This window comes from Pristiophorus japonicus, chromosome 22, assembly GCF_044704955.1.
Source record: "Pristiophorus japonicus isolate sPriJap1 chromosome 22, sPriJap1.hap1, whole genome shotgun sequence".
In the NCBI taxonomy this organism is placed as follows: Eukaryota; Metazoa; Chordata; class Chondrichthyes; family Pristiophoridae; genus Pristiophorus; species Pristiophorus japonicus.
In genome coordinates, this window is record NC_091998.1 from 51853126 (window position 1) to 51868790 (window position 15665).

At 46.5% G+C, this 15665-nt stretch overlaps 1 protein-coding gene across 1 annotated transcript in view; it reads right to left on the reverse strand.

Annotated features, from left to right (window-relative positions):
- Positions 1-2590: 2590 nt before the first annotated feature.
- Positions 2591-15665, reverse strand: part of cds2 (CDP-diacylglycerol synthase (phosphatidate cytidylyltransferase) 2) — a 55473-nt gene continuing 42398 nt past the window's right edge. Inside the window, exons 12-13 of the mRNA XM_070866121.1 lie at positions 12773-12876; positions 2591-10385 (exon numbers count right to left, since the gene is read on the reverse strand). Of these exons, the coding sequence (XP_070722222.1) occupies positions 10262-10385; positions 12773-12876 (228 nt within the window). The 3' untranslated portion in view covers positions 2591-10261. The remainder of the gene's footprint in view (positions 10386-12772; positions 12877-15665) is intronic.

Sequence of the window (15665 nt, forward strand, 5' to 3'; positions counted from 1 at the left end):
GCGGTCAGTATCACGTTAACTGTTGAGTCTTCTAGTGGTGTCCCTTCAAATATACCACCCACTCTACCGACCCCCCACCCCCCCCCCCCGCTACCCAAACTGCAACAACAAAATATCCTTTGTAGTAACTTTGCCATGGAAAACACATTCCCTTGTTGTCAGCGAAAGTGGATTGCCTTCTTACTCTCAGCTCCATTTTACATTTATTTAATGATTGGCACCATCTAGTGGTGCTTTTCTAGTTCCATGTTGCAGTGGATTTCAATCGTTTCAGACAAAAGCACTTCTCACTGGGAAACCCAGGGGAAGGGCAAAGAACGCAAGCAGGTCGGAGAGAAGTGCCGATTCGGTGATACCAAACCTGGATTTTAAAAGATTGTTGAAGGAATGGAGGAGTTTCACAGTTTTGAGGTTTTGAAAGAGAGATTCCAAACAGTGTCCAGCATGGACTCGATAGGCCGAATAGCCTCCTTCTGTGCCATAATGACTCGGGCAGTGTGTTAAAAAAAAACAATTGCATTTATATAGCGCCTTTCATGGCCTCGACATCCCGAAGGGCTTTACAGCCAATGAAATACTTTTTGAAGTGTAGTCATTGCTGTGGAAACGCATCAGCCAATTTTTTTACACAGCAAGCTCCCACAAACAGCAATGTGATAATGACCAGATCATCTCTTCAGTGATGTTACGAGATAAATAGTGGCAAGGATACTGGGGATAAAACCCCTGTTCTTCTTTGAAATAGTGACATGGGGCGAAATTCAGCCTCACAAAAAGGCCACTTACCGCTAGAAACCACCGGCGGAGTCGAGCGGCTGCTGACTGCCGGTCCAATGGCCGCCACAATCGAAACTCGCCTCGGGGAATTTTCTGGCGGTTCCCACTGCTGCCAACCGTCTGAAGCGTGTCATCAAAGTGCGCACCGCCGTTCTCTCTCACCTCATGACATCCCCACCCCACCCCCCCGCGAAATCTAGCTGGAAAAATCAGAGATCCACCGCGCGGTGTCCCCCGACAGCTACTTCTGGCGGTGCACCTTCCCTTCAGTGTGCAACCCCACGGCAGCGCTGCGGCCCTTGAAGGGGAGGGCGCACTGCTGCGGCCACCATGTTTTTTTTTGCCGGCCGACTTCCCGATCGGCCAGCCAATGATGGCCCCAGGTTTGGCCGGGCCGCAAACAGGCAGCCTGGCATACCCTCCTCAGTGGCCCAGCCTAAAATCGCGCTGCTTCTCGCCCCTTTAAATGAGGGGAGAGATGTGATGACGCACACGCGCTGTGACGCCGCCACCGCTGAGTGATAGCCACACCCCCACTTCAGCCCCTCGAGAGCACTTATCGCCATACTTCCGCCCCCATTATGACCGACTTACGGTCCGCTCCAAAAAAATTGCCAAAAAAAGCTGAAAATGGATCAAAAGTCCGCCTCGTCTGACCCGACGTTAAAAACGCTGAGAAAACGGGAGGTACACCAGGTTTCCAGCCGGGGTGAAGTTGTTCCCCCGGATCTTTTACATCCATCTGTGAGAGCACAATGTATTTATGGCTCGAGGGGAGGAACTTACAGGAGCAATGGTCAAAGTAGCAGTGAGAGAATTTAAAGACAAAAAAGATCGCGATAGAGAGAAAAAGTGGTTGGTGGGTACAGTTAAACGAAGGATTATCTCTTTTTTATCTCACAAGCTTGACATACAGTTTTGGTTTCCATATTTAAAAAAGGATATACTTACTTTGGAGGCAGTTCAGAGAAGGTTCACTATGTTGATTCTGGAGAGGGGGTTGACTTATGAGGAAAGGTTGAGTAGGTTGGGCCTCTACTCATTGGAATTTGGAAAAATGAGAGGTGATCTTATCGAAACATATAAGATTATGAGGGGGCTTGACAAGGTGGATGCAGTCAGGATGTTTCCACTGATAGGGGAGACTAGAACTAGGGGGCATGATCTTAGAATAAGGGGCCGTCCATTTAAAACAGAGATGAGGAGAAATTTCTTCTTTCAGAGGGTTGTAAATCTGTGGAATTCGTTGCCTCAGAGAGCTGTGGAAGCCAAGACAGTAAATACATTTAAGACAGAAAGCTTCCTAACCGATAAGGGATTAAGGGTTTATGGGGCCTGGGCAGGAAAGTGCACCTGAGTCCATGATCGGATCAGCCATGATCGTATTAAATGGCGGAGCAGGCTCGAGGGGCCATATGGGCCTACTCCTGCTCCTATTTCTTATGTTCTTATGTTATGTTCTTGAGACATCCGGTGGTCGTAAAAGGCGCTATATAAATGCAAGTCTTTTTTTTAATTAACCACTGCACTTCTTGTCACGGTTCATAGAAACATAGAAAATAGGTGCTGGATTAGGCCATTCGGCCCTTCGAGCCTGCACCACCATTCAAATAAGATCATAACTGATACAACGGAATAGCTTGCTGGGCCACTTGACAGGGCAGTGATGAGTCGACCATATTGCTGTGGGACCAGAGTCACATAGAAGCCAGACTGGGTCAGGACGGCAGATTTCCTTCCCTAAAGGACATCCTTGAATTTGTCTTATGGCAAGCTTAGAGAGCTTCATGTTCACTGAAGGAATAGCCAACTGTTTTGTCATTTAATAAGATTCTTTTTATTTGGAACATATATAAATGTGTACTCTTTAACACCATCATATATATATATGTGTGTGTATACTATTATATATATATATATTTATATATGCATGTATACGCACACACTAAAGTTGAAATGGTCAATATAAAAACGGGCACATATACAGTGACACATGGCAGCAAGTTTCATTTGAACGGAATGCTTCATACTTCACGGAGACACACATGGAGAAGCATTAATAAAATAAGCAATTTACTCAACCACTTTACCTAAATAAAGGTCTGCAGTAGTTCTTTCTGTAATCTAACTAGTGCTAAAGAAATGCTATGCCTGGCCTACGAGAGGTTTCAACATTATTGCAGTTCCCTTCATTTTGACAGGTTAAATATTCAGAACGGTTACATTTTTGATTGTGCTTCCCGTGAGCGCCAGTGCATAACTCGCACATCAGATGAGCTTATTGCATAACTCGCTTGTCAAACCGGCTTGCTGTTTAGAGGGTTGAAAGTCAAGCAGTCGTCTTAAGTATCACGGCTCACTCGGATAAAAAGTGCACACACCTGCTCCGTCCTTCTGGACTCTCTCTCGGGGTTCTGGCCTCCCACACCTCTTCTCCCCACCTGCCTGTCCCCGAACTATCTCTCCCGGGCACCCACTCCGTGGGGCAGCACTTGTGACACAGTCAGTGTGCGTTACAATTAAACATCCTGCTCTCTGGGGAACCATGGTGACTGGTGGAATGTCTTATACTTGGGCAGCAGTCTGCACATTATACATAATAGACTCCTCATTTCTTTTTGGCTACATAATATCAGTCATTGAATCCCAAAAATGAATTTATTATGTGATTGATGCAAGAAAGTTTTTTTTAAGTTTGGCAATTCATATAGAGGCAAATAATTTATTTTTAAATTTGGACAAGCAACTTGCAAAATGTTTTAAATTGCATGAATGTTATTGAATTTGTTGTTTGCAAGAAGCTGTACCCAGCACACTGTTTAATGTCCGCTCATGTTCAGTGCCACAGGACGAGTTCGAACTCAGCTCTGCTCAGTTCTCAGCCTAAGCCGTGTCCAGCGAGAAGTCGCTATAAGCTGAGGCGTCTCCCTACGAGAGGGAGCGAAGAGCATGGTACTACATTTCACCACCTCGTGACCCGCTGTAAAGGGCATTGGAGCAGGACTTGGCTTCAGAGGGGTCAGTCTGAACAGATCAAAATAACAGAGCGGATTCATATCCAAAAATAGCCCCAGGAAATCTGGAAATTAAGAAAGAATCTGCACCAACATTTTTTATTTTTAATAAACGCACACCATTTTTGGAACAGAAAGTTGAGAAAAATTTAGAGCATTTTGGGTTTTTTTCTGGCTTACGCACAAATATATATTTACATGCACCCCATTACTTATTTTATTTTTCTCCTCACAGCATTCAAGTGTGCTTGGAAATAAGTTTTCCAAACTGCATGCAAGTTTGGGAGTCAGCTAGGAAATCCATTCAATGTCAGCAAAGCAAGATAGCCTTCAACACTGAACAGCATTTAAACCCCAAATTCGGAGCAGTACTTCACATTGTACCGGAGCTGCGTTACTGTTTTCCACACCTGCTCTCTGTCTGTCCTCCCCCGGGTGTGAGGCTGTCGCAAACCAGAGGTAGCTTTGTGCATGACCTCCAAATGCTGCATAAAACGCCGCTCTCTTTGTAACCTTCCCCTGAGCCGGAGACTTGACAAGTGTCACTCCCTGTCCTGGTTAAGATCAGCCATGATCTTATTGAATGGTGGAGCAGGCTCAACTCCTATTTCTTATGTTCTTAAACATGTTTTGTTAAATTTGTGGCTGTGCTATTTTAATCATTTAAGTGGCTTCACAGCAGCATTAGACTATTGCAAATCAGGAATTTTAATAAAGAGTGTAGCAAACAAGAGGCCTCCAAAAGCAGACATGGCGAATTAAATATCCTCACCTCCCCAGAGCGTAAAATGTGGGGTGTTGCAATGAGCTGTACTTTGAAATGACCAGGTTTATACAAAGTTCTTCACTGCTGTTCAACCCGAGGGCATTGCCCACTTATCCTAAGCCAGTGCAGGCAAGAATTTCATGCCAATGTGTTAAGCATTTGCAGATGATTATTCAGAAGCCTCAAAATATACTTCATTAAAACAGGCAGCAACACCTGTGTGTGATGCTGGGTAACCATTCCGCAGAGAGTTTTTAATCCTTTTTGAAAAGAAAAACACTTGAGCATTGCATTGCATTGTCATCATCCCAAAGGCATCTTAATACAACTTATCCTTCAGTGACTGACAGCCCATGTGACAGAAGGCAGCTGTAGCGCGTGTTAATTTTTCTCTGGTGGCGGATGTTGGAAGGACCAGTACTCCAGCGAGGCAGCTGCCACAGACTGGTTTTCAGGACATTATTGGGTCTGCGGCGGTTAATGTGTCCCAGATACACTGCAGCTGACTTTCAGTGTGCAAGATCAGAGTAGCAGATTATATACAAGCCGCGCAGCCTTTACAAACAGTACTAAATATAGCTTGCAGTGGGATTCTAGTAGTCAAATGAGGACTTCAAATGTATATATTTTTTTTTAAATACAAGGTGGTAACTTATACCAGTTTTTTGTAACAGAACAAATCCTAAACATGGCAACAACTTTGTCCTTCATCGAGCTCACAAAAAAATGTCTTTCCAGAATTGATTTTTTTTCTTATTAGTCCGATTTTTCAGCAAATTTTTAAAAAGTGTTCCCTCTTAAAGATGCTTTTGGTTCTTTTTATATAAATAAAGATTCAATCTGAACCTAACACTGGGACGCTGCGGAATTTTCTGGTCTATAAATGTGCAGCCGTTTTGAAGCTGATCACCATGTTACACAGGCTCCTGCTCTCAAATTAAACACACAGCTTTGTAAAACTATTTTCTACAGACATTTAACACCGAATATTCAGACAATCGGAAAAGTAAACAACAGAGACATTCTTAATTCACAGTATACAAAAAATACGTTTAAAAAAAAGGTTATATGCTGAATATATTTTGTGTTGCAATGCAGAAATCCTACTCACAGGGTTCACGAGACTCACAACAAGACAGGCAAAAGGAATCAAGGGAAGGATACTGCAATGCAAGTGGGGTTGTACGGGGATTCAGTGTGGCGCAGATTAACTGATTCCAACTGGTTCAAGAGAAAACCTGGAGCCCTGGACCATTCACACACCACAAGAGAAGCTACGACCCTCACTGGGTCATATGGGCGGCAGCTGCTGGTCCGGGGGGGGTGGGGGGAAAGAGAGGGAGCGAGGGGTACCATTGCTGCCTTGTGCATCTTCAAGTTGGACGACACAGGATCTGTTTGACCTCTCCTGTCCTTGCTTTGATCAGCGCCGGCAATGTTGACAGATTACCAGGCCTGCACCAATTCCCTGGGCACCCCCCCCGCCCCACAAGAAGGAACTGGCTCCAATGCCCACATCTAGCAAATGGGCAGAGGTGGCAGTCCACCGACCCCCCCACCCCCAACGTCACTCGGTAGCAGTGCAGATCGAGGGTACCTTGTCGGGACTGAGAACATTCTGTAAGCACACAACGTGTCGTCCAACTCGAAGATGCACAAGGCAGCAATGGTGCCCCTCGCTTCCTCTCTCCCCCGCCCGACCAGCAGCTGCCGCCCGTATGACCCAGTGAGGGGGGGGGGGGAGCGACAGACTGCTCCGAGGGAAGAAGTGACGACCGAGGATGACTGACTGTTCTTGGTGGTCTGCGGGTGCTGGCTAGCATCCAGGGTAAGGGAGGGGACACTGCCCAGTCTGGCGTGGGCACTGCCCAGCCTGACATGAGATGGGCACTGCCCAGTCCGACGTGAGATGGGCCGGCGGCTTACAATTGTGGTGCGGGAGCCCCAAGCCCCAAGGGAAAAATCTGCTGAGCGGTGGTGATGGAGCAGGGGGAGAGGGATTCATTCTCTAGCTCTACCAAGGAGACGGCACAGGCACGATGGGCCGAATGGCAGCCCGCTGCACTGTATCATTCTGTGAATCTCCAGGTTGCCGATCTCGAGAATTCCCTTTGACGGGTTCGACAATCTTGAGGGAATTCTCGCAACTCAACCTTTGCATGATCAGAGTATTTAAAAAATGATATACAATCAGTTTGTCAAACATTGAACTGGCCTCATTCAGAATATACAGGGAGCTGGATACCAATTTGATGCCAATACTATTTTTTGAACCAGCCATAATTCATTTATATCTTCAGCAGAACAATGAAAAAGTCTGGGGAAATACTTTACTGCCTGGGTCCTGTTTTTATTTCCGTGAAATTGCCGAGTTGATGCTGAATTATAATATAGGCTCCTACCCACCTGGATCAGAGTGGACACCGCCCCAAACTAGCTCTACGCTGCAGGATAGCTGTGGTAACAGTGACAAATCTCATCAGTCCGGGATGGATTGAAAGCAGAGTTTGAGGACTGGATGGACACGTGTCACCTCGGGGGCTAATCCACCCCTTCTCCTGGAGAATACACAGTGCGTTTAACTTCATGGAGAGAAGGGAATTGGAGTGACACTTGCTTCTTTGCCAGAGTGGTTTAACGATGGTGAGATGCATCGAGCATGCACTTTACCTTGGATACTCCTCATTTCCCAAAGTAATGCTGTGTGATCAGATCAGCCGTGATCTGATTGAATAGCGGAGCAAGCTCGAGGGGCCGAATGGCCGACTCCTGCTCCTATTTCTTATGTGATGCTGATCCCCATCCTTAAAACCCAAGAAGCAAGGCCATTGGTTTACAGGCCCTGACCATAACCCGTCACCTCTTTCACTAAACGTGCCATTGCTGTTGCACATCGCAGCAACCGTCCAGTGAATATGAAGCCACACCTTTCCCACTGAAGTCCCTCAAGTGATTGAAACTCAACCAGAAAAACCAGTCGCTCCAGAAAGAAACACAATCTGGCGCGGGGCAATCCTAGAGTTGTTCATACTTGTCCTGTCCCATCACCACCTCTCCCCGACTCGTCCCTCAAACAGTGCCCAACCCTACCTCGGCCCACCACAAAGAAACACAATGCTGAATGAAGGTCTCAACTAATCTACCTGCCGATTCTTCAGACAGCTGCATGCAACAATTCTCAGTATTTTTCTGCATGTGCACAAACTCCACTCTTTTTTTCCAGCACTTCCACATGCAGCAGGACAAGTAATCATGCAGAACAAAACAAAAAGGGTATTGGAGTGAAGGCTAAATAGAGAGAGAAAATAACACAAGCTGAAGATGCTAATTAGTGGGAAAGTATGTGACAGCTTAAACACGTTGGTCTCCTTTCATTACCCACTGAATATCGTCCAGTGCATGAACTGCACACTGAAGGGGACTCCACAGATCAATCCTTGCTCCCAAGGTGTGCGCACTTCATTGTTAAGGAGTGCCTCCTGCCCGGTTTACACACGGACTGTCCACACAGTATTTTGCCTGCGGAATTTGAATGACTTTTCACAGCAGTTGATTTTTGATGAAACCAAATACTGGGAATTGACAGACGTTGGGGTTATTTGAAATCCCGGGCACTGGATCAACAGGGGACGTGGGAGCTGGGGGAACTTTAACAAAGGGAGCCAGGCGGCAGAGCAGCTAACTTTAAAAATATCACTTTTGAAGAATTGGATGTTTATTTAATCCCAAGTTTTGTTGGAATACCGATGAAATGATCTGCGCAATCTCCTTGGACTATTCCGCCGTCCCTCAATGTCTCGTACTATCGTCAGCCGAGTGACATTTTACTGTCCTGTTCCAGTGGGATTCTCCAGGCGTGCCAGCCACATTAGAAAAATATGGCTGTGCCTGCCTTTTGGCAGCCCATAGTCCTGTTAGATGCTCATGGACACAATCCCTGCCCACGCTACCATGACCTACCACTTTCAAAGGTGGGGTGTTGTCATGGGTACTGCTGAGTGGAGGCTAGCCTGCTTTTACACTGCCCCAACCCCCACTTGTTGGACCAGGGAAGAATAAATGTGATGGCAGGTTAGCACCGGGGGCTCGGCAGCTTGTCCTGGTGACCGGCTAAAGAACAACCCTCTCACAAGCCTGTGAGAGGTCTCCCTGCCTACCTTCAGTGGAGCAGCGCTGATCCAGACCACCCTGTTCTGCAATATATAGTTTAGTTAACTGACAAAGTATTTACTGAGCACAGATACAGGCCAATTGTCGAAACTCTGTGCCAAGTTAACTGATCTCACCCAGGCTGCGAGAGGTGGGGGGGGGGGGGGGAATGCTGTGACTGATCCCACTGTCCTTGGGTTGGGAAGGGGTAACTCACCCAGGGCTCCCGATTACAATCCAGCGTGCTTGTATCGATACTGGGGGAGGGAGGGGGGGGGGAGGGGGGAGAAGTTGGCCTTCGTTGTGATACCTTCTGTAGTGGAATAGGCTGCAGATACCATCTAGGCTTGTACGTGAAGAATGGCCACATAGCTGAGGTACCAGAGCACACCTGCAGTCCTTAAAACCATTCCAGCGTCTCCCCCCCACCCCCGCCAAAAAACTCCAGAATTCAATTGAATCCACGTGGCAGCGATTCTCTTGCAAGACCTTATATGACACCTTTGTGAAGATTGTAGGTAATATCTAAATACTACTCGTGTGCACATATTCTTTTCAGATATATATATATGTATATATTATAGTTTCATAAAAGCAAACATTTTTTTTTACTAATTGATGGGGACACCAGGTTCTGTTAAATGGAGATGTTTGTCTTAAAGGGACTGCACCACCTGTGAAAATTTCAGAACCAGATAATGCTTTTAGCAGTGGTATAACTTCATTCAGGTCGCAGGGCCACCGGGTCACCGTGTCGGACAAGTGACGTATATATCTGGAGAATTCTGTCCTTTGACACCCCACTGCAAATGCTTCATCACTGTTCTGGTGCCTCCATTCTCCCTTGTTGCAAGCTCTACTTGTTTCTATCACACTTCTCTACCTACTAGAATACAGCCGGTGCACACATGGGTATCGGAAGCTCCTTTGGCTGGCTCAAGGAGCCCTATGGATACAAACTGTAAAACTGCACGGTCTTTTTCCAAAACTACACGGTTCGTGCGACACCAATTTCTACATCTACTCCACCCTGAAGCTTACATTTGGGCTGAGGAACAAGTAATTGTGGGAAATCAGTCAGACCTTAAATGCGAGGCCCCTGCACCGGGCTTGGGTTGGCACTCGACTGGGCTAAAGTCCATGATTTACACACAGTTCACATTCAGCCTCACAACCTACCTTCATTCGTTGTGTATCGCAAACAGCAATGGTTGAATCATTTGCAAAAAGCAACGCAATTTATGTGTGTGTGTGCGTGTGTGTGTGTGTGTGTGTGTGTGGGTTTAATGGTTAATCGTGAGCGCGGCCCATCAGCGGCCATTACGGCTTTCAACCGTTTTACTAATGGGACCGAGACTCCATGATTAAACACACACCCACACCTTAATTATTGCATCAACCGGTACGTGAAGAGTGCTTTGTTTAGTGCCTCTTGGTTACATAGGGAAATTGCTGGTGGGATACTCGCACTGTGTTTGAGAGCAAGGTCGGTCGCAGGCTGGACTCTCTTCCCCAGGCCGTTTCGCTGCCACCGCGTCATTCAACTCCTCAGTCCTTACGCCCCAGCCGGCAGCAAGCCCTTCTCGATCAGGTTGGCCTTCAAGCTCTTGAATATCTGGAGCTGCTGGTCCAGGCGGAGGGCCATCAGCTGCTGCAGAAGTTTGCTGGGATTCGGGCCCCTAGGAACCATCAGAGAGAGAGACAATTCAATACGGACCCATTCCCAACTCCAGCTGCACTCTCCTGGTGAAGGAACATTGCTCACCGGGAGAAAAAAAAAAAACGACTTACATTTATATAGCGCCTTTCGCAAACTCAGGACGTCCCAAAGTGCTTCACAGTCAACGAAGTACTTTTTTGAATTGTAGTCACTGTTATAATGTAGGAAACGTAGCAGCCAATTTGTGCACAGCAAACTCCCACAAACAGCAAAGTGATAATGACCAGATCATCTGTTTTAGTGATGTTGATTGGGGAATAAATGTTGAGCAGGACAACAGGGATAACTCCCACTGCTCTTCTTTGAAATAACGGCCGAGGAATCTTTTACGTCCACCCGAGAGAGCAGACGGGGTCTCAGGTTAACATCTCATCCGAAAGACGGCACCTCCGACAGTACAGCACTCCCTCAGCACTGCACTGGGAGTGTCAGCCTGGATTTTGTGCTCAAGTCACAAGAGTGGGACTTGAACCCACAACATTCTGACTCAGAGGCGAGAGGGCTGCCCACTGAGCCACGGCTAACTGGCCACGGGTGCAGCCTATGATTTTCCATGCATTGATGGGCATGGACTACACGCGCACAATTCCGATAGATGCTTCTGGTGGGCAAGGCTCGACGCAAGGAGTGAGTTATGGGAACATTTACCCTCCAACTTATCCAGTTGAAGCGCACCGTGCAGAAACAACAACTTGAAGTTATATAGCACCTTTAACAGATGGAAAAAGTCCCAAGGCGCTTCAGGGGATGTAAACAGTCATAAATTGACACTGAGGAGATATTAGGAGAGATACTTTGGGTCTTGAAGGAGGAGAGAGAAGTGCTGAAGCGGAGGGGTTTAGGAAAGAGAATTCCTGAGCCTAGGGCCCAGTTGGCTGAAGACACTGCCTCAAACCGTGAATAGGAGGCCAGAGTTAGAGGAACACTGAGCTCTCGGAGGGTTATAAGGAGGTTACCGAGCGAGGCAGGGGCGACAAAAATGGTTATTTCTACTTATTCATAACATAGAAACATAGAAAATAGGTGCAGGAGCAGGCCATTCAGCCCTTCTAGCCTGCACCGCCATTCAATGAGTTCATGCTGAACATGCAACTTCAGTACCCCCTTCCTGCTTTCTCGCCATACCCCTTGATCCCCCGAGTAGTAAGGACTTCATCTAACTCCATTTTGAATATATTTAGTGAATTGGCCTCAACAATTTTCTGTGGTAGAGAATTCCACAGGTTCACCACTCTCTGGGTGAAGAAGTTTCTCCTCATCTCGGTCCTAAATGGCTTACCCCTTATCCTTAGACTGTGACCCCTGGTGCTGGACTTCCCCAACATTGGGAACATTCTTCCTGCATCTAACCTGTCTAAACCCGTCAGAGTTTTAAACGTTTCTATGAGGTCCCCTCTCATTCTTCTGAACTCCAGTGAATACGAGCCCAGTTGATCCAGTCTTTCTTGATCACAATACTCCAGGTGTGGCCTCACCAAGGCCCTGTACAACTGTAGCAACACCTCCCTGCCCCTGTACTCCAATCCCCTCGCTATGAAGGCTAACATGCCATTTGCTTTCTTAACCGCCTGCTGTACCTGCATGCCAACTTTCAATGACTGATGTACCATGACACCCAGGTCTCGTTGCACCTCCCCTTTTCCTAATCTGTCACCATTCAGATAATAGTCTGTCTCTCTGTTTTTACCACCAAAGTGGATAACCTCACATTTATCCACATTATACTTCATCTGCCATGCATTTGCCCACTCACCTAACCTATCCAAATCAGAACCCCCAGAACCAGTCAATTTACAGCACTGAAAGAAAGTAGTCCTTTCTCTCAGCACATTGTGGCCAAACTACACTTCGGGTCCATACGTGCAATCATGGGATGTTTTGCTATGTTAAGAGTGTTACATGAACGCAAGTTATATAATGCCTTATTCCAAAACGCCTCACAGCCAATTTATTCCTTGTGGAAGCTTGAGCCATCCTACGCTGAAGTGAAGGGTGCTCACAGTCACTAGAAGGAGACGGAGCTTTGCAATCACTGAAATTCTGGCCTCTTGCAAATCCCTGATTATAATCGCTCAACCATTGGTGGCCTTGCCTTTAGCTGCCTGGGCCCCAAGCTCTGGAACTCCCTGCCTAAACCTCTCCGCCTCTCTTTCCTTCTTTAAGACGCTCCTTAAAACCTCCATCTTTGACGAAGCTTTTGGTCACATGCGCTAATTTCTCCTTATGTGGCTCAGTGTCAAATTTATTTGTTTTATCTTATAACACTCCTGCGAAGCGCTTTGGGATGTTTTAGTGTTAAAGGCGCTATATAAATACAAGTTGTTGTTGTTGTTGAAAGGCTTTTACCTTATGAAGCTGGCAATGTAGACGTTGACAAAGGTCGCCATGAGATACTGACAATCGAAGCGGTCCATAATCCCACCGTGTCCAGGAATGGTGTCGGCAAAGTCCTGGGACGAAAAAATGACCAATTAGTTCATGGGAATTCCACTTTTTCCTTGCGGTTATCTGTTGGAACAGTGATCCGGATCAAGAGCAGGCTCCGAGGGGAATTGTGCAAAGACTGAGCTCTACAGCAAAAGTCTCAATCTCCATTTTAAATGGTGAACTAGCTTTAAAAGTACGTTGATCTGTACAAAATGCGATAGCAGTCGTCGAGGACTGCTAACTCGGGAGACCTTTGCGAGACCCCCTCCTGAAAGCTGTGCCTTTGGCCATCGGAGACGGACCAGCACCCCCGATCGGGTGTGGGATTCTTCGGGGAAAAATGTGGGCTGTTGCTAATATAGCGCTGTGGAACCATTCACGGGGGTGCTCTGGGAAACTCCGGATTTTGCACATGGCCACTCCACCCGGATAATTGGGAGGAATTAGCTGAGCACTTTTAAAGCAACAGTCTGAAGAGGAGGTGCTGTCAATGCTGCAGTAAACACAGCCAAGGCGCTTTTAAGAACATAAGAATTAGGAGCAGAAGTAGGCCATACAGCCCCTCGAGCCTGCTCCGCCATTAAATAAGATCACGGCTGATTTACCTCAAATCCACTTTTCCGCCCGATCCCCATATCCCTTGAATCCCTTAGTATTAAAAAAAAAATCTATTGATCTCTGTCTTGAATATGCTCACTGAGCCTCCACAGCCCTCTGTAGTAGAGAATTCCAAAGATTCACAACCCGCTGAGTGAAGAAATTTCTCATCTCAGTCCTAAATGGACGACCCCTAATTGTGTGAATGTGACCCTGGTTCTCGACTCTCATGCTAGGAAAAACATCTTCTCAGCATCCACTCTGTCAATCCCTCTTAAGAATGTTATATGTTTCAATTAAATCACCTCTCACTCTTCTAAGTGGCAGAGTGCTTATAAAATGTTTCCAGATCGCCTGAGAGCAGGAGGAAGTTGCAATGGAACAGTAGTAGAGAATAGCTATTACGGACACATCAATGATAAAAGTCTCCCCAAGGTCAGTAACCAGCACAAGCGAGGGTTGAGTATAACGGAGATAAGAATTACTGAGCAGAACTGTGAGAACTCACGTGCTAAGCAAGTCATTTTATTTGACTTTACTAGAAAGATTATGAACACCAAAGGAGGTGAAATTTTTCACACCGCTAATTTTACCAAACGTAAGGTTACAAAACAGCAAATCTCGGTTTGCATTCTGGCCAACCGAAGGACAGGAGGGATTTCACACCTCAAGTCGTTTCTGATTTGAACACCTCATTAAACATGAGTGGCATCAGGTCATGGTGACATTCATTCCTCTTCCAAACCCCTTCTCCTCATCTTCCTGGGCTGATTGACATCTGTACTAGGGGGGGCAAGCGACTGACTTAATCCCGATCTCTGCTGATGCTATTAGGAGACACATGATGGGAGTCTAGGTGCAACTTTCATTTTCTCTCTCTTCCCCACCTCCCATTGCATGATGTTGGAATATTTTTAAAAATTGGGAGAAAAGAGAAGGGGTGGGGAGAGTGGGACTAATTGCATAACTCTTTTGAAGTTTTCTAATTTTTGGGCTCTAGGGGGGGATCTATGGAGATCAGACGGGAAAGTGGAGTTGAGGTCGAAGATCAGCCATGATCTTATTGAGTGGCGGAGCAGGCTTGAGGGGTCGAAGGGCCTACTGCTGTTCCTATTTCCAAAGTGCTGGCACAGACACGATGGGCTGAAAGGGATGAGGGAGTTCAGTTATGCGGCGAGATCAGAGAAGCTGGGATTGCTCTCCTATAGAGCAGAGACGGTTAAGGGGAGATCTAACAGAGGGGCTCAAAATTATTAGGGGTTTTGATAAAGTAGAGAGAAACTATTTCCTCTGGCAAGTGGGTCGGTAACTGGAGGTCAGAGATTTAAAATAATTGGCACAGAACTAGAAACATAGAAAATAGGTGCAGGAGTAGGCCATTCGGCCCTTCGAGCCTGCACCACCATTCAATATGATCATGGCTGATCATGCAACTTCAGTACCCCATCCCTACTTTCTCTCCATACCCCTTGATCCCTTTAGCCATAAGGGCCACATCTAACTCCCTTTTGAATATATCTAACGAACTGGCATCAACAACTTTCTGTGGTTGAGAATTCCATAGGTTCACAATTCTCTGAGTGAAGAAGTTTCTCCTCATCTCGGTCCTAAATGGCTTACCCCTTATCCTTAGACTGTGACCCCTGGTTCTGGACTTCCCCAACATCGGGAACGTTCTCCCTGCATCTAACCTGTCCAATCCCGTCAGAATTTTATGTTTCTATAAGATCTCCTTTCATTCTTCTAAATTCCAGTGAATATAAGCCTAGTCGAACCAGTCTTTCTTCATATGTCAGTCCTGCCATCCCAGGAATCAGTCTGGTGAATCTTCGCTGCACTCCCTCAATAACAAGAATGTCCTTCCTTCCTCAGATTAGAAGACCAAAATTGTACACAATCTTCAAGGTGTGGCCTCACCAAGGCCCTGTACAACTGAAGTAAGACTAGAGGGCAAATGAGCAGAAATTTCTTCATACACAACGCACTACCCGAGAGGGTGGAGGAAGCAGAATCCATGAGAACTTTCAAAAGGAAATTGGACATGTACTTCAAGAGGACTCATCGGTTATGGTGAAAAAAGGGACAAGGGAGTAAAAGGTTATGGGGAGCGGGCAGGGAAGTGGAGCTGAGCACAAGATCAGATCAGCCATGATCTTACTGAATGGTGGAGCAGGCTCGAGGGGCCAAATGGCCGACTTCTGCTCCTAATTCTTAT